The sequence below is a fragment of the Aulonocara stuartgranti genome (assembly GCF_965226115.1).
Source record: "Aulonocara stuartgranti genome assembly, chromosome: 6".
Lineage (NCBI taxonomy): Eukaryota > Metazoa > Chordata > Actinopteri > Cichliformes > Cichlidae > Aulonocara > Aulonocara stuartgranti.
This window is the reverse complement of record NC_138944.1, coordinates 16,065,840-16,085,539: the sequence shown is the minus strand read 5'-3', so window position 1 is coordinate 16,085,539 and position 19,700 is coordinate 16,065,840. Positions and strand designations below refer to the sequence as shown.

Here is a 19,700-nt window from a genome sequence, read left to right as displayed (position 1 = left end):
AACCAATTTAAAGCAAAAACAAAAAAAGAAAAATGAGTACAATACAATTTTAAAAAGTGCCATCATTGTACATCCTCCAGCTTAATTTATGAGCAAAAACAAATCTAGATGTAAAAGAAACTTTTGCAACAACTGCAATCTTGTAGATCTATCCCTCCAATTGTTGACACACCTGTTCAGTTGGCGTGCCAAGGCAGAAGAAGGTGAAACTGATATTAATAAAAAAGTAACTGCCTTTTAATGCTCTCATTGTTTACTCTGAAGATTAATGGAACTAAGCCATATTTGTGGGACAATGAGAATAGCCACAGGCATCTTCCCTCATCTCTATCTTCTTGCTGTCATGAAACAACATGCGATCAACAACGTTTATTGCATATGTGTTTGTAAGAGATTGCAGACTGAAAAACTTGGGGAGAGCGGCCAATTTGCGGGGTGAAAAGTTTACTGTTTTGCTCAGATTTCAGAAACACAAATGGTTCATTTCTCTGTTTACATACACTCAGCAAACAACTGAAATTTTCACATACTGTTGTGCATTGCTGCGAGTAATCTGCCTGGTTGTCAGTTTATGATAATCCATAGGTAGAAGAATGCCTGTGTCCCTGTGATGCATTATGAGAATCCTAAATACCCAGTAATGATGCAATACCTGCTGTTGTAAACACACACTTGAAAGAAAAAATAAACTTGTTGGGGCAGCGGTGATAGACTCAAGTCTCAACTTGATGAGATCATTTGTGCAACAACAATGATTGCAAAACTTTGTGTGACAGTTTAAGTTTCCACTGTTTTTCCATGTGAAGAAATCTAGAAATCTCTGTGAGAGTGGAGGGAATACAGATATGTCAATACTGATCTTCCTTCTCAATACCTATTAAGCCATCAAACCCATACCCATCAAAAGAATTAATTATATAGAGACAAGTTTAGCCAACATCCTGCTTTCCACAGGTCATCCTAAGTATAGAGTTAAATAATTCAGAGAAGATAAATAATCGTAATTATGTTGTCACTGTGCATACAGACACTTTACACAAATAAACGCAGCTGAGCCTGACATTTACAAGTGAGCTCTAAACAACAGCTCAGATTGGTTCCTTCTTTGGCTATGTGTGGAGCCTGCCAGTGATGTCGCCGATCTATGAAAGGGCCCAGCCTGCTACCACATGAAAGGCTGTAGGTCATGAGAAGATGAGGAATTGTGCCGCTCCAGCTGGCACTGCACCTTGCCCCACCTCTCTGCCTGCATCTGAGCTACAACAACACTTTACAATGAAAACATTTTTTGTGGTTTTAGGGTGCGGGATGTTTTAGTGTCTTATAAGGACAAAGCATCTTTCAACACACTAAAAGTTCCATTAAAACACAAGAGAATGTAAAGTGCTGCTTGTGTGTGATAATGCACCAGTGTTTATGTGGCAATTTTATTTATACTTATAGTCAATGACCTGCAATTTGTGAGCTATGTCAGCTATGTGAGCCACTATTTTATGCATATGTGATATTGTCACACATATACACATACTAGTTTGAAATAGAGAGCACTGTACCTCACTGAAAATGGAAAGTAACCATCACAACACAACTTAACTAAAAGTTTTATTATATCATATATTTATATGGAAAATTAAGCAGCCTGGTATTTTAATGTTTTGTTTGGTTATAATGATAATACTGTGTTTAATGGAACTGTGATTTCTACTTGATTTCTACTTCTAACTGCTCTACTTCTCATTTTCTGTGTCTGTTAACGTAATAACCTCCTGCCTCATTTCCTCCTTTCACCATCTTTCATAAGTACCAGAGTGCTGCTTCCGGAGGAGTGTTGAAACAGTAATGAGGGAAAGCACAGAGAGTTTCCCCCACGAAAAGCATTTTTGGCATTTGTCCACTTGGAAAAAGAAATAAACTTTTTTCCCCTAAACATTAATGATAATGCTGATGAAACATAAATATCCCCTGGATACTTGTTTCTTCAATTACATGGTGAAGTGGGTACTCCACTGGTGAGGGCATCCTGGCTACTTCATTTACACTGCTGTAAAAAGTGAATTGGATGGGCCACCAACTGTACCTGTGCTGCTGAGCATGTCTTCAGAATCACTAGTGGATAATCCACCATGCATATAATCAGCTTTAAGGATACTAAGGTCTGAATCACTGTAATTGTTATTTTTATTTTGTAAGTTATAAATTAACCTGGCTGATGGGAGTATTTTGGGGGGGGGGTTTGTTTGGTTGATTGGTTTTCCTTGAAGTCAGGCGCACAATTGCTTCATGCTGCATTATAAAGACTGGGAACATTCCTGCAGACATAACCGTGGGACTTTTTGATCTATTAGAAGCAAACTCAAGATGGCACGAACCACCAGGAAGTAAAAGGATTAACCTCTGATAGCAAGAGTTAGCAAAAAAGGAGATGTCTGGATCAAGTCAAAGTCAAGTCAAAGTCAAGTCAAAGTCAAAAAGACTTTATTTAACCCCAAGGGGCAATTAAGATAGATGACACCTTGCCAACCATAAAATGCACAACATGAGGAAAGTGTGTGTGTGTGTGTGTGTGTGTGTGTGTGTGTGTGTGTGTGTGTGTGTGTGTGTGTAAACACACACACACACACACACCTGCTGCTCTCTGGCAGGTAGCTCCATGCCCTCCTGGGTTTTAAATGCACCTTAGAACACACATGCATCAACACTACAATGAGCGGGTGGAGGGAGGTTTGGAGTCTTCTCACACCCCTGTTCTCTGCGACCTGCTGGAGCGGGGGGGCTAGAAGGAGGAGTTGGCCGTCCGACTGCAGTCTGGAGTGTGGGGCCTCCCTGCTGCTGCGGAGTCGGGGCGGTCTGCTTCTCCCCACCGCAGGGAAAAGGGTAACACCACCTGGGTCTGGGTGCAGTTCCCCCCCCTCCAGGGGCAAGGGTACCTAGACCCGGGGCTTAGAGTACGCTTGGGGAGTGTGATCGTGTGTACAGCGTCTCTTTATGTCTGTCTCCACGTTGGTTGAGTGTGGAGTAAGTGTATATGAGAGCATGAGGGTGGGAATGGATGTTTGTATATGTGTGTGCCTGTATGTCTGTGTCTATATGTCAGGTTGGGTATCAGACGCCACCTCTCTGGGGACATCTTAGGCCCTCCAAGGTATGGAGGCCTATCTCCCCCTACCACCACTTCCCCTGCCAGTGGCGGACTCCCTCAGACGTCGGTGCGTTGGTGGTTCTTTGTGTCCGGGGGTGGGCGTCCAGGTACACACCGGCTCACTCCTTGGCGGCCGCTTATCGGGGCCTGGAGCCTGGGGCTTGCTCGGGCCACTTCGGAGGTGGGGTGCCCCCGGCCTCTCGGCCTGGGGCTCGGTCACTCAGGCACGGCTGGCTGCCGGCGGAGCTCACGGGCGCGTCACTGCAACTCCCCCTGGCTTCTGCTCCGCGGCTGCTGAGTGAGCCCTCATCTGGGACTCTCCTCAGCTCTTTCTGGGACAGTGGCGCGGCTGCCCCTCTGTTGGTCTTCCTTGGTCTCTTGTGTTCTGGGGGCCTCTGGATGTCTGGAGTTTTGATCTCCTCCATACCTGCTTCATGCCCTGGAGGACGGGGCTCTGGCCCCCCCACACCCTCTAGCAGATCATTACATGAAGGAACCTTTTAAAAAACAAAAAACAAGCGCGTCCATGCTCACAGGTGTACACACGGGTGATCACACCCACAAACTACACCCTTTTTGGCTCCTACCTCAAAGCACACTGTGTTCTGTTGATCTTATGTGCTGCACAATAATGTTTAATATTTAGTATTTACTGTCATATTCCCATATATCATTGTGATGTTGTTTATTCTACTCTTCATGCTGTTTTCATGCTAATGTTTTCTCATCCCAGTGCTACAAACATTACTGGTTGAAGTATTGTTGGTAGCAACAGATTTTAAACACAAAAACACATCTATATAAAACATCACTGAAAAACCTGCATATTATTTTATCTACCTGTAGAAATAAGTGTTTTTGTAAATTTGTATCTTATCACATTTATTAATATGCCAATATTACTCTTCTTCGTAGTTGCACTGACTATGCTACAGTCAGTAATCATAGTACCAGAGTATTATCAGACCAGCTGAGGTGCACTGACTGTGCTGCCTATGCTACACTGTATTAATGAGGACATTATTAATGAACATGTAATAATGTTCCATTCTGAACAATATTGAGAGTTTTGCAGAACAACTCTGAATTCCACAGCTTAGTGGGAAATAAATGAGGCTTCAGTTCATGAAAACAGGAATCTGGGAGTGAAGCAGCGGGCAGATGCAGTAGACAATGGCCTTTCATTATAAGTCTAATAACTATGTTCGCTTTTTGAGCACAAAACAATTACACCTCGGGACGTGTGGATGCATTAGTCGTAATTAAGTCTTCAGACATGTCAAAATATTAATTTGTTCTGACAATATAATTAAGCTTGTGCCTTTTTGAAAATTAGTCTGGAACATGGAAGGCGGAGTTTAAGATAAATCATATATGTTCAAAAAAAGATTTGTATTGGGCTCCAGCGTGTCCTCATGTCCACAATCCAAGTCTCTATTCTTGGTTACTTGCTTATCCATTAATGAGCAAACTCAGGTTATTAAAGCTTTTGATTCCAGCTCTTGTGTAGATTTTCTTTGATGTAAAGTAAACTCAAGATCTGTCCTTGAGCTTCAGCAAAACATCTTAAGGAAGCTGCATTAGAGCTGTGAATAACTGGAATTGTAGTACTTCACATGTTAGTGATCCAATATATCTATATATCACACACACACACACACACACACACACACACACACACACACACACACACACACACACACACACACACACAGGCTTAACAGGCTTCATTCTGCCTGTTAAAGTTGAGGTTTCTTCCTGTTGAAAGGGAGTTTTTCCTTCCCACTGTCGCCAAAGTGCTTTGCTCACAAGAGAGGTCATCTGAGTGTTGGTTGCCTTTACCTTACAATATAAAACGCCTTGAGGCAACTATTGTAATTTGACGTTAATAATAAAATAAAATTGATTTGAATTGAAATATTGGAGCTGCATGCTAACTATACTAAGCTAACATGGCTCAGTTTTTCTCAGTTATGCTCAAGCAAAAACTCCAAAAATGAAATCAGCCTGAAGACTGGAGACTTTGAGGAAGCTGAAGAAATCTTGCCTTTGAAATTTTACCTCTAAGAGATGCTGTTCAGACAAACATGTTTTGGCTTGTCTCTGAGCACACATGATCTTATCTATGTAAAACTGTGAGAGGTCACAATTCAACAGTGTGTAATGTCATGTCTGGTTAAATAATACCTACAAACTTTGTTGAAAGCTTTAATATTTTTCTCACAGGTCTCATATTTTCTTCTAGTCTTTACCATAACAAACACACTACAGTGAGTTACAGCTGATGTAACAGGAAACAATGTCATAGCTTAACAATAGACTTCCCTGAAGTCGTATCAGGTCAAGTTGCCGTGCTAAGTTTCCAGATGACTGCTTGTAGGTTATTTATTGCACCTATTTAAAATTTGCTACCTTTTCCCCAGATAACCCCACAATACATCTACCAACCTGATAACCCTTTGACTGATAATAAATTCATGCTCCTTTCCAAAACTTGACTTGTTTCATGTATAAGGGAGAAAAAAAGACAACCCTCTCTGGTGGATCTTTTAATAAGTAACTGATCCTGCTACCACAGAGTGACCAAAAAACAGCTGAGTTTAAGTTGAGGACGCTTGTATATTTCTTCAGAAGTACACTAGTCGCTTAAAGTGTTACATCAGTTACTCTGAAATACATATGATGACACATTTCATGGTAGACGTCTTATCGTGGAAACTTGAGCAATACTCAGGCTTTGCTTGGAGCGTTCATAAAAGGTCTGTCAGACCTATTAGATCTCAAGCTTTTGAACTTGCTATGCATGTTTGTTTAAAAATACTGGTAAGCTTATCTTATGTTTGCTTGTCTTGTCAAATCTTCTTTGTCATGTGACTTCAGGAAAAACAAGGCCTTATCACACTTCAGATAGCTTTCACAGACAGGTCCCAACAATAAGACATGAAGTAGGAATGTCAGAATGTTTGGATGTTTTTCAGGTACCTGCCATAAGAAAACTGATTTAGAGACGTGAGACTTTGCAAAATCTGAAAGACCTCATGGGAGTTTTTTAAACCAGATAATACATGTTTTACCTGTGACACTAATCAATGTTTAAACTAATGATCTTGTCTTACACATGGTTACCTCTGCACCGGAGAGCTCTACTTCTCAAAGTATTTATGAAAGTATTAAAGAATACAGCAGGCTGTATGAACATGTGCTGTGTACAAAAGTCCAAAAATCTGTTGGCAACACACTTCTGTCAGTGCTGTTTGTGTTGGTTGAACTCTGCTGTTATTATTGCTACTTATTGTATTGCAGATTGTTTGCTCAGAGAAGCTTGATACAGGAAACCAATTTCACGCCCACATGCTGGTGAACAAACACACTGGGAACATTAACGATTTAGCTTAAAAGTGTAGCAATATCAGCCGAACAAATAAAACCACGTTACAAAGTAGTGTATCAGCTCACTGGCCTCTGCCCCACTCTGTTAAGGATGTTTGTGCTGTGCTAGTTACAAACCCCACAAAAGTTGGTTGACACAACTTGTTTCACTAAATACCCAAAAGTACTTTCAGTTAAATGGAAAATTAAACAGCCAGAGCTTTTTATGTTATAATGGTAAGATATTTTTATAACCACATTTAATGTAAGTGTGGTTTTTCCATGCACAACAGGTCTATTGTCATCTCCTTCCTCTCTCCTTCTTGTTTTCTCTGTCAATGTTCCTGCTGAGCTCCTCCGTCATTTCCTCGTTTCAGAGCTTTTTGGCAGTACAACGGTTCCACCTTCGGATGAATGTTAGAGTAGGACTCAGAGTTTTCCTCAGGGAAAACTTTTGGTTTGCTTAGAAAAAGATAAACTTTTTTTTTCTTTGACAAAAAGAGTGACAAGTTGGTGTCTTTTACTGTGGCCTTACAGCAAGAATTTCCTGGATTTGAGTAAGCCAGCCATCTGGGCTTTTCTGTGTAAAGACTGCACGTCTTCCCTCTGCCTATAGGTGTTTTCCCAGAGTTCAAAGATATGCATCAGGTTCGGTTAACTGGTGATTCTAAAATGACCACAGGTGTGAATGGTTGTTTGTTTCTATGTGCTGGTGCTGTGACAGACAGCAGTGTAGGGGAGAAAGCGGCAGGGAAAATTTTTTTTTTTTAATATAATTTTGTTTTGAAATAAATATGATGTCCAAATGAAGTTTGTTGTTTAGAAAAATACCCAACTTGACTTTCATTTCCATCACAGGAAACAGATTTTCAACTTGAAAATTTCAGCTACTGGATACATTTCAGAGTCAAAATTTAAGCTTTTTCTCCCTTCAAAGGGACGGAGATGGTCATTGCTTCTGTTTGTTTCTTTGTCTGTCTGTTTGTTTGCTTGTTAGCAGTCTTATGTCCACAGTTTTCAATATATCGTTTTCACATTTTGTGTGATTATAGATTAAATAGCACCTGATTTAATTGTGATGAAAATCAGGTCAAGGTCACACCAAGATATACAAACTTGTCCTGAATATTTTATTGATAATGCCATCATTATGGACAATATTGCTGACGGACTTTAACAATTATTTTGTATTGACAGGAATCCTAACTCAATGTTTCTAACAGCAGTGGAGGGAAAAGAAATAACTGACATCGTAAAAAAGTGTAAATACAAAACATCCGCTGATTGTAATGACATTCATGTGAAAATTGTCAGCAAGGTCAGAAGGGATCTGAGACTGACTAACAAACATCTGCATCTTATCATTTCAGATCAGAAAAGTTCCAAACAAAATGAAACTACCCTGAGGTGTGTACCGTCTCTACACAATGCTCCCCCGGTGCTGGATCGATAGCTGCCCACTGCTTCACTGCTGAGTGAATGGGTTAAATGCAGAGGACTAAGCAATTTCCTACGGGATTAATAAAGTATACATCATCATTATTATTATTATTATTATTATTATTATAAAAGAATAAACTGAGTACTTCTCGACAACATCCTAAAACTGTTTTCTTAAAGGGATGGAGGATTCAACTTGAGAGGGGAATTAAATTTAAAACATTCCTGTGTTTGTACAACATGTTTTTGCGTCTCTGTATGTGGAGTGAAGCTGTGAAACAGACTGAGCGAGGAACTTAAGCAATGTCCCAGCATGTCTGTTTAAAAAGCAGGAAAGAAAATGTGTTTTTTGCAAAGTAAAGGTGAGGATGTGGGGCGTTGACCAGGTGCTCTCACTCACTATCTACACACCATGTGCATATACATGTATTTGTATTTATGATAAGATGCAGGAAGAAAAAAATGATGATTATTAGTACAAATAGTAGGACGGGGTGGATTAAAGCAAGCTTATGCTTCTATGCTTTTGATTACTCCGTTTTAGAGATGTTATTTATTATGATTTTTCTGCTGTTTACTTTATTTTTTTTAATGATTATGCTTTCTTTCTTTCTTCCTTTCTTTCTTTCTTTCTTTCTGTGTTGTTGTATTATTTTAACTTGTCCAAATAAAGCAACAAAATACAAATACAAAGACAAATTTTGATTTTAACACATAACTCCAGATGAATGCATCTGGAGTTATTTAGGGTCAACATTTGTCCCAAGGACGTGTCAACATGCAGTTGCAGAAGCTGGGGGATTAAATCCACCCACTTTCTGAACAGTAGACGGTGAGTTGTCTGAATGTTCATCCACCATGAGCAGCAAGATTTTGGGGTGCCACAGAATTGAGTAACCAGCGAGGACCAAAAAGTCCATCCAGGACATGTGACTGAAACAAAGCAGTACTGCATTACTTGCAGTGCTACACTCACACACCCAGCATTGTTTAAAAAATGTATTTAAAGTTAGGTTTTTTGTTTTTGTTGTTGTTGTGTTTTTACATTTTTTAATTAATTTCAGACTTTTAAAGTTGACTTCTACTTGGTCAAACATGTATATTATGATTCTAAGATCATTTAGAAAGGAAAGAGTAGTTTATGTGAAAAGAAACTTTGTCTTTGTCAATGCCACTGCTGAAAATGGCTACCACCTGGAGTTCAGTGCTTTATCAAAACGTGATCAGAAAAGTGTTTGTATACCAATGGTACATCTGTGAGTGATTTCCCTTTTATCTGCAGCTCTTTGTGTTTCCAGTATTTATAAATGCAACATAACACTATAGCAAGGAAGGGAAGTGAAATAAAAACCACCTTTTTTTAGTAAGCTGTCAGCTTTTACTTTGCATTGTGGACATTTAACTCTTTTAAGTGCATTTTTTTATTCGTCAGCCAGATGATCATTTAATCAAGCCTCAAGGGTTAAAAAAATTGTAAAAAAAACTAAACAAAACAAAACAAACCCTTTTTGAGTACAAAAACATGAACTTAAGTACATGTCTAAATACCACTGCCTCCTAATCTACACATTATTATTAAGGGAGAAGTGCATGCTCAGTGGGCATTTGCAGGAAAGACAGCATAAACTGTAAAGAGAAAGGCTTGTTCAAAGTACTATGTGCAAAAGTATGTGAGAAGTACAAAAAACATAACCAGCGTGATCTTATCTGAACAGACAGATTGCAAGCAAGATAATTTTGAATGCATCTTTGTAACACCCACACAAATCTGCACAGAATATCACTGGCTTGTGTACGCCTGGTGCTGTTCCCAAGTCCAGATAAATGGAAGGGTTACAGACCAGCATCTGTTAAAAACAGTGCCAAATTAAACATGCAAAGCCACCAACTGTAGTGGTTCAGGGAGCAGCAGGAAGAAGCTTTTATCTTTAAAACAGAGACCAGAGATGTTATTGATAATGGTAATGTTTTTGTTGCTGGGGCAACAATTGACGGTTCATGCTAGATCACGTGTCTATATCTACGTTCTTTTGAAATTTAAGGAATAAACAAGAAAGTGACATTATTTTATCTAGAAATGTGTGCAACATGAACAGGAACTAGTAAATACAGTCTAAGAGTCAGCAAAAAATCATCCCAAATATCAGTCATCACACAGAATCCTTTTAGAACTTTTAATCATGTTACAAAACAATAATGAGCAGATGTCGTTCAAATAAAGCGAACTGTAAAGAAACTTTAACTTTCTTTGTACTTAACAGATCAGAGCAAGGTTTATCTACACCTAAACTGGAGTATAAATTCACAGATTTAAAAACACAGTATATACAAAACTTTACAGGTGATTGTTTAACATTTTTGGTAGTAAGTGTTTCTTCTGATTCAACGTTGAAAGTAGAGCTTAAATTAGAATTGTTTTATTGTTAAGCTCGTGTTTTTTTCATCATAAAAAATCGATGGCAAATTATTGACTTGTTGGTGAATGATTAATCTTGGTACTGTACCAGAGACTTCCTGATAAGACTTTTTGTGCAAGCTCTTATCTGAAGAATAGAATGAAACCAAACTTTTACCACCAGAGTTTGCATGGATTGATTTCACAGTGAACTTGACAAAAGTTGCATAAACAGAGTCACGGCTCAAACAAAAATAATATAGTGCATTTGGCTTTTAGAGACCACATACCATGTATTTCACAAGTGACAGGTGCTAATCATGTGACATGAAATCACCAGTGGTGAGAAAAAGGATATGAACTTTCCTACATCAAACTGTTCCCAGTGAGTTAAGAGGAGTATGACTTAAACTTAAAGAGATACGACAATTGGAAAAAACACACAAAAAAGCAAACTCCTGAACAAAAACACTTAAAAAATAGCAACAAATCCTAGAGGGAAAAAAACAACTGTTCCTTGTGAAATAATAACAGTTGATAGTTTGTCAGAACAACATTCAAGGCAGTGAAATGTTGCTCTGACAAACATCCAGTGTTTTCAGCAATTCAGTGCCAAACAGTCCTGCATATCTCATTTCATTGTCTATGTGACATAAACATATTTTATAAAACAATATATTTATATAGCTTACACTTGGAAAACTTTGGAACTGTACGAGCAAACTGGTGATTTTTTATTTTTGATGGGATTTGCTAACAGTAAGAGTAATTGTTGCTAACTTTTGGCACATTTACACTTCTCAGACAAATTACTGAGTTACATGGATCATTGGAAAAGATCAGGTCAGCTAACCTCAGTTAGAGCCACTTAACACACACAGACACACACACGTATATATATATATACTGTTCATACAGGAAGATATAAAAACTTGCCGCTATCCCAAAACATGATTTATTATTCCCCTTACAACCCTGACAGAACATAAGAAGAGGAAGTGAGAAGAAATGCTGCTCCTGATTGGCTGCCAAAGGCTACAGTTTCTACATAGACTTGATAAAGTTGTATTGTTTATGTATAAACATTTCCTCAACCAAACAACTCTTATGAAACATCTTGGTGATGTTCCATTTTAAACCTTGTTTTAAAGTCCCTTGGCCTGTAACATCCCCCTCTCTTATAGTTGATCTTGGCTTGATTCAGCGAGGATGTTGGTTTAAGCTCAAGACCTGCTTGTTTAAATACAGAGCTTATGTGAATAAAGATCTTACAGCTTGTCTGCTAAATCAGAGGAATATAGGCTATTCCTGGTTACACAAAAAGAAAGTACAGAGACAGACTGCAATTAGCAAACAAGGGAGTCTTGGCAGTAGATTATTACAGTATATTCATCTGGTACAAGGTGCCTCCTGCAGAGAGAGAGAGAGAGAGAGAGTGAGTGTTTAGACTTTTGATACTTTATGTTCTTACCCCTTATCTATAAATTGATATATGCCTGCCTGTAAACACAGAAGCGAAGTCCAAGTAGAGATTTTGAGTTTTTCTTACCTCAGGACTGGGCTTGATTGATTGGTTCATCTTCGTGAGAGTTATAACCTGCCAAAAGATTTAACATTAAAATCTGAATGAAATCTTACGGTTTGATAATTAAAGCTGTAATAACACAAAGTGTTATTAGTTAAACACAGACAGTCAGACTGATGTGATTTACGTACCTTCCTCAACATCTGTAGGAGCCGCATCACGATGATCTAGAAAAAATGATAACACTGTATAAGATTTGACTGTGTTTTACAATGAATGATTTGACAGCTAATGATAGATATAAAACCATAACCATGTTAAACAAGATCATGCCATGCAAGCATAGAGGGAAACCCAGCAGTAACTATCTGACACAGGAGTAATGTGACCAAAGCAAATAAATAAATAATTCTCAAAGGAAGGGAATGGATGCTCAGTGTAATAATGTGGTTGGGACAAGTGAGAGGAAACTGATGGCTATTCAGTCCAGTAACAATATAGATCCTTGTTTAATGACCAGCACATGATTCAAGTGGATTTGTGAACCTTAATCCAAAAGTTTTTGTTAAATGTTTTGTTTGAACCTTCTGTGGAGAATGTAGCCATTTTTATCTCAAAAATATTCCTTCAAATATTTCAAATATTTACAGCTGAAATAATAATGTGCAATAATAATGTCTAATAATAATATCCAAACTATCAAAATGACCAAAAGATTTAGAAAACTTAGTTCTATAGACAAATACACTTAAAAAAAAAAAACCCAGCAAACAGCGCTTTTTAATATTTCAGCAGTTCTCAGATTCAGGTAGATTAAAAAGCCGATAGAAGGATAAATAGAACCTCTCCAAATCTCTACAGACACAGCAAGTGTTCATCCTTTATAGCAAGTTAGAAAGGAGAAACAAAAGAGCAGTAATAATATGTCCAAAAATGGGCGTACCCATAAGGGGTGCTGTAGAGTTCCTCCGAGCCTCTGTCAAAAAAATGTCACAGCAGTGAGTTCTCCCTGCAGATATCTTTCGCTGTATTTCATCATCTATCTGATGTTTAATAATGGAAAGTATTTTAGACTGCTGTTTGAACTTGTTCAGTTTTTAAAAGGCGCATTTAAACCAGCACAACAATGATGGGAATGTATTTTTCCATCCTGAATTACATGGCCTCGAGCATTACAGGTTTTTCTGCTTCACGTTAGCATCATGCTGCACGTTTTTTCCTTTCAGCTTGTATTGTTTACAGGAAGCAGGTGATGAACTCTCACATGGCATGGAAGAATGCTGGAGCTCCACATGCAGAAATTTGAATAATTATATAGCCTTATTAAAAATATTCAAATATGAACGACTTTAGATATTTAAATATATTTCTCTATGTCTCATTTGTCTTTACTCACAAATATTTTATTATTTAATCACATACAGTTCAACAAGTCATTTTAATAAAAAAAAAAAACAATTACTCACTTTGAGATCGCCTTTTGTACAACAACAGCAACAGCAACCCTATGATCAGCGAGCCGATAACCACCAAAGGAGCAACTACTTTAGTCTCAGGTGACCCGGGGCGAAAAACCCCTGAATAAATGAGAAGTTTGAAAAAAAAAAACATGAAGTGAGCTCATCTTTAAAAGTACACAGAGTACACATTACATTCATTCATTCTTAAATTCACTTTCTCATTAACAGACACAGGTGTCAGTACAAATTGCACATTTGCTTCATGTTAAAACACTAAACTTGCAGAAGCAGAGAGTAAACAAGAACAACATAGAGGGTAATATTTGCATTATTGCTACCGTGTGACAGATGACAGAACTACAGATAATGATCTGAGTGGCTGGATAGTTGCCAAGAAAACCTGATAATAAGTTTGCATTTTCAAATTTCATCTTTAAGTTACATTTTCCATGACAAACGAAGCATCACCCAGACTGTTTTAAGTTTAGAATTTTTTGGTAAGGAACATATTGCAAACTGTTTATTACTGAAGAGTGTAAAAAAACTACAGCACAGACAGTCTTTCATTTTTGTTATACATAAAATAAAAAACATAAAATATCTATGAAATCATCTAAATGTGAATCAGAACTCTATTTTTGCTAATTACTCTGTGGAGCTCCTATTTTATTATGGTTTGACATTTACAGGATTTTTTTTTTAAATATGTAAATATTACCTACACACTTTAGTGCTTAGAGGTTTCTAATTCAGCCCCCATTAAATCTCCCATACGCACAAACAATAAAGTGTTTAATGGTTACATAAATTGCATATACACTTTTGGGGGTGGAGTGGGGGGGTGGGGCTGGTTCAGATTTAAATTCTCTCTGATTCCACTTTGGCTGAAATTACTAAACAGTATTGTGAGCAGTAGGATGGTGCCAGCAGGCATAACAACTATCATGTGTGGTGTGTCATAAACTATACCTCCTTGGGATGATGGTGGTGGTGGTGGCATTTCAAATGTTTTCTCATCCTCTTTGCCTCCACTGGCATTGAACACAGCGCAGGTATACTTTGAGAAAGTGGATCCTCCCAACAAAGACAGTCTACTTGTGAGTTGAAACAAACCATCGTCTGACTGTTTTGCCTCCATTTTAGAGCTTCCTGTCCAGTCATGTTTCTCTTCATCAAACCAGCGAATTGTTCCCTGTGGGTAGCCTCCATGAGACTCACAGACCAGGGTACTGTCTGTATTTGGGACAATTTTCTCAGGGATGGAGTATACAGTTGGGACACTGTATTTGGCTGCAGAGACGAAATGGAAAGCACAATCACTGAGCTGAACATTGCACCTTGATGCCAACTAAAATTACCTCAATTAAATATCTTAAGATGTGATAATCATAGTATTCACATGCATTAAGAAGTTACAAGTCAAACAGTACAAGCTGCTTAAGTAAATGGCTGCAAGTACTTGTACAACTAGTATTTCTAGATGTCTTTGCTGTCACAATGAAACTGAAAGTAAGCAGACAAGCCTAGAGTTGCTCAAGGGGAATACCAATCTGATTGGCCTGGAAAGTCCCCAAATCTCTAGACAATCTTCATTGCTTACAAGGTGTTTATAAAATGTAAAAACATCCTTGATTTAAAAATATAAAAATGTTTCAGTTTTACCTTGGACTTTAAGCGTAGTGACTATGCTGTCATCACCACTGTCTGTGATCACCATGCACTTGTAATCTCCATCATCTGCCACTGCAGTGTTGGTGATGAGCAGAGATACATTCATGTTCTTCCCGTTCCATGATGGTTCAGCAAACCTGTAGCCTCGCTTTGGCTCGTCCAATTTCCCTCTCTTAAAACCCAACACGAGATCACCTTCGTCTTCTGGAGAGGTCAGTTTTTTCCAAGCGACCATACGAATATTTGGATCATTTACATCTGATGATGTTTTGACGACACACTCCAGCAGTGACTGTTGGCCATAGTGTCCCACATTTTCAGCTTTGCATTCCACTTTCACAAATCCTGTAGAAAAGAAAGCAAAATTAGATTTGAGGTCACATGACTACCAAACACCACTCCATGCTTAAAGTTCTCTATGAACAAACTTACCACTCTTAACTGCACAGATGCAGAGGACAGGGAAAATGAATACAATGATTCCACTGGAGGCCATGTTTCTTTACCTGAAAAGACAGTTAAAATTGACAGTTATTACGTGGCGATCAGTGTATACCTGTTTTATGTCACAGGGATCTGCTTCTATGAATCAAACGGTGAGATGCAAAACACATTTAAGTGTAACAAAGTCCTGAGAAGATGCAGCACATCAGGTTGGGGTGGTGTGTGTGTGTGTTCATTATCCCACTCAGCAAAAGTATTTCTGGGGGAAATTCCTGCACAAAAACAGGAGTATGCAATTTTTACAAGCGAAAAAAAAATTAATGTTAATGTTTCTCTCCTGCCTATGTAATATTATTGTTCATTTAGAGAATGATGACTGAACTTAACGGTAGAGAAATGCATAGCACTGAACAAGGGAAAAGCAGTCTGTAGGGCCCAGAGTCTGCTTGTTTGAAGGCATTCATTTTCACTGGTATGTTACTAAATAAGTTTTGTTAGTGGGCAAAAGACAGAAGGACTGGTCTTTAAAACTATATAAAGTTTTTGTGCCCACTCAGTATGATTGCTCATGCTTGGTTTCTTTCTTTATGCCACATGTATCACATGTGTTTTCACTTTTGTTCAAGGGAGCCACACTCTACGCTGGCTGTGAGAATGAAAAAGAAAAGGTCACCAGAGGTTATGCAAACGCAGCGACAGGAGGTGGACGTGTCCACAGTTTTATCATGACTGGGAAGATGGGCCTAGCTTAGTGTTTACATTGGCGTAATGGAGTTAAATTCATTTTATTACCAAGCTGTTACTCATCAATCCAAAAAATCTGACACTTTGTAGAAAGGAGTTTCTGCAAAATGAGCTCATTTGTCAGGTTTTCTTTTATATTAAACACTCCTAGCTCATTAAAACTTTAAGCTACCCAGATTAAAACAAAAAAAAATTATGTACATGTTACATATACATTTATGTGTTTTTGAAAAGAAAGCTAGATTGGTATGTCATCTTAATTTAAAAACAGAAAACTAAACTTTCCTTCCAGCATAGGATATTAGCACACGTTTATTTATTTATTTTTATATATAAATGGCTTCATGGGAACCAGGATTTACTGAAAAATAGGCTCAGTGCTGTAGAATGACCACTCGATAGCTTTCTTGTGATGCTGCTTTATTGAGCGTATATCCAGCATGGGTTATTACAGCACAACAACGGGTGTAGAACTGCCACGGACAGCCCTGCCGCAAAGCCTGTCAGGGTGGCGTAAAGCCGCAATGCCCACCCGCTCAACACAGGCAACACAGTATATGACAAGTGCCACATGTTTTTGTAACTAAACATTGCAATTTTATAAACAAAAACAACTTGTTGTTTTTCTACAGACTTTCAGTGTTGTGCACCATGCTCCTGATATTTATATTGCATGACTTATACCAGGCAAATTTCTAGTATCAAAAACTTCTCTTATATTGACCCTTTAAAAAAAATAAAAAAAATAGGATACTGATGATCTTAGATTTAACATCCACTTCTGACACTGGATGAGAGATGGGCAGACCCTGGACAGGTCACCAATCTATTGCAGGGCTAATCAAACATACATGACTTTGGATTGTTGGAGGAAGCTGGAGTACCCGGAGAGAACCGGCACAAGCATAGAAAACATGCAAATCTACAGAGAAAGGATCCAGTCAGCTGATGGATTCAAACTTGTAACTCTTGTGCCAGCTATTGTGCCATTTCATCTTCCTCTTTCAAATATGGAGTTAAATGGTTTGCAAATTTAATTCTGATATAATGCCCATTCATTTATTTTCTGCGGCCCGTTCGGTGGGTTGCATTTTTTAATGGGTCTATAAATGAGGAGTCATACTGAAAGAGAAAGTGTCCAGTTAGTTTTTCTTTTTATTTCAGCTGAAACTGTGCCACATATTATGACCACTGCAACTAAAAGAGCAAAAGAATATAAATCAATGTGTCATTTTCTGTGGTTTTCTTCCCTCCAAAGTGTTATAGCGTCATGGATCACAAGTTACAGAGGAGTCAGCTCAGCTGCCGTCTCTGCTCCTTGGTTTGCTTGTCTTTTTGTTTATGTTCTGTTTTTTTCTGTATGCATGATTAATCTACTTCATATACACGTCACAAAATTCAAGTGCAATGCATTACAATTTTGTACAGAAATGCTTTTTTAATTCTGAAAGCAGTTATGGCTGTGCAGCAGAGTAAGAATTTCTTGAGTGCAGCTGGGAGACATCTGCAGGCTCCAGATGAGCATTAATTAACTTCTCCACATCCTGTTCATGCAACTGAGACAACAGGTCAAAATGAAGTTTGCAAAATGTCACGAAGCCCGAGGTCACAGAATGCAGGATACAGAAATATTGATATGATCCTGATATGTGTGCGCTTATTTTCTTTCCCTTCCTTCGGACGATACTGCCCTGAGAGTCTGGCCCGTTTGTACGATATCTGTATTGACACTGCTGTGTCAGTCTATTATTCAGGCCCCTCACGTTGCCAGTTGTTTCTGTTCTTTTTGGCTTGTTTTGCCTCTTGTAGCTAGATAAGTTACAGAACAGACCAAGAGAAATTGTGGGGGGTGAGAGCAGGGAGATGACATGAAGAAAGGCAACAGGCAACAACAAATGATCAAGACAAAGTTTTTGGATTTCATTCAACTATTTTTTCCATGGACCTGTGACCGAGACAACATGTCCACACACTAATGTTAGCCCAATGTTTGTGTCAACTGTCAACCCACAACCTCGTTCTGCAGCTGGCGGGCAGCTTCTCTCTCACAGACATATATGTACTTAGACTTATATTTAGCGCACAGGTATAGTCTAACTCTCACTCCAGGTCAGCACATTATGACTCTGTCTCACTGTGTGTATTTACTGCCGTCACAGTTTCATGATTCATGCTCACAGCACAAAAAGAAGCATTTCTCTTCCATGAATAATGAGAGGCGCGTTTAGTGGTTTATAGGCGCTGATTAAACGGGACTGCAGCTTCTGGCTCAAAACCGCACTGCAGTTTTTTGAACACACACACACACACAGTCAGAAACAGACCACACTGTTCTCTGGCTGTTCACAGGCTGTACACTAACTAAGCTTGATCCACAACAAAAACTCCTAATGCACAGACAGAAGCACTATCGTGGGACAGACGCCAGTTTGTTTGCATAGAGAATTTGAATGTAACCTGAGAACAGCGACAACAAACCAGCGAATAATCCTTCCAAACTGGAACTTTGAACTTGAACTTTGAACACGTTACCTGTACATATTCTCTCTCTCTCTCTCTCTCTCTCTCTCTCTCTCTCTCACACACACACACACACACACACACACACACACACACACACACACACACACACACACACTTATATATGTATATGTGTCCACATTCACAGGACAGGGTCACGGACATAAGTCACGGTCAACAAACTGTTGCTGGTGTCGCTGTTCTCAGAAAGAACAGGTCACGCGCACACACCGCACACCATATACGAAACCAACAAAACAGCTTTATAATTTATATGTATATTATATTACAATTATAAGGAGATTTTCAAGCAAGAGTTTATCACAAGACCTCCGAGTCAGCGTCAGAGACAAGCAGCCTACAGTCCTCAGCTCTTGAATGGCTTTTGAACGCGGATAACTCGGTCGGCCGCGTTTCTCCACGTCGACTGAGCGTAATACACAAACCCGTAGGTTTCGGTTGCCTGCATCTGTTATACACCGAGGAGACATATAAGTCGTAAAGGCCGTACTAATATAAATGACCGCAAATGGTCGATCAAGTTCAACTTACATTACACGCTCCTCTTCACCGGAGATGTGATGCCTGGACTGGGTTGTACAGTCTTAACTGGCTTTTTAACTTTCACTTTCATTCTGAGTCAGAAAAAAAGGACAACCCACTGGCTTTCCGTCGCCTCTTGTTTTACAAGGAGCAGATATTTATTTTGTTAAATAAAGAATTCTAATGTATTCTCAGCAACGTTAACAGGAGGCATTAGCACTGGATGAGCTTCAATCCACAGAAAAATGTTCGAATTTGGGCATTTTAGCGAAATGAAAGCTTTTTCATTCATCTTTTTTGTACAGGCCTAGATGAAAAGGATAATTACAGAACACTTTTTATTTAGAGTATAGCATCAAGTTAGTTAAATATCTGAGATATTGTTCTGGTCAGTTAATGAAATTACATTATCTTACAGAAGTGAGTACAGCCTTTACATTTTTTGAGTAA

General features: G+C 38.6%; 1 protein-coding gene and 1 long non-coding RNA gene across 3 annotated transcripts; both read right to left on the bottom strand.

Moving 5' to 3' along the window:
* Positions 1 to 10,108: 10,108 nt before the first annotated feature.
* LOC309708379 lies at positions 10,109 to 13,463 on the bottom strand. Of its 2 annotated transcripts, XR_014277254.1 has the most exons (5): positions 13,335 to 13,463; positions 12,812 to 12,844; positions 12,060 to 12,095; positions 11,893 to 11,940; positions 10,109 to 11,753 (listed from the first exon to the last, which is right to left on the bottom strand). It is a non-coding gene; the product is annotated as an uncharacterized lncRNA (long non-coding RNA). The 2 variants fall into 2 exon arrangements; XR_014277255.1 differs by lacking the exon at positions 12,812 to 12,844 and having other exon boundaries at positions 13,335 to 13,462.
* Positions 13,464 to 14,112: 649 nt separating this feature from the next.
* LOC309709099 (tapasin-related protein-like) lies at positions 14,113 to 19,354 on the bottom strand. Its single transcript, XM_082537562.1, has 4 exons — positions 19,260 to 19,354; positions 15,432 to 15,505; positions 14,991 to 15,344; positions 14,113 to 14,618 (listed from the first exon to the last, which is right to left on the bottom strand). The coding sequence occupies exons 2-4, from the start codon at positions 15,493 to 15,495 to the stop codon at positions 14,128 to 14,130; spliced, it is 909 nt and encodes a 302-aa protein (XP_082393688.1). The 5' UTR covers positions 15,496 to 15,505; positions 19,260 to 19,354; the 3' UTR covers positions 14,113 to 14,127.
* Between the last annotated feature and the right edge of the window lie 346 nt (positions 19,355 to 19,700).

Bases quoted from the DNA above. Each gene is read 5' to 3' on its own strand.
- LOC309709099 (XM_082537562.1), bottom strand. From the start codon at position 15,495: ATGGCCTCCAGTGGAATCATTGTATTCATTTTCCCTGTCCTCTGCATC. The intron at 15,345-15,431 runs GTAAGTTTGTTC...TCTTTTCTACAG, and splicing joins CATCTGTGCAGTTAAGAGTG to GATTTGTGAAAGTGGAATGC. The intron at 14,619-14,990 runs GTAAAACTGAAA...TCGTCTCTGCAG, and splicing joins CACTACGCTTAAAGTCCAAG to CCAAATACAGTGTCCCAACT.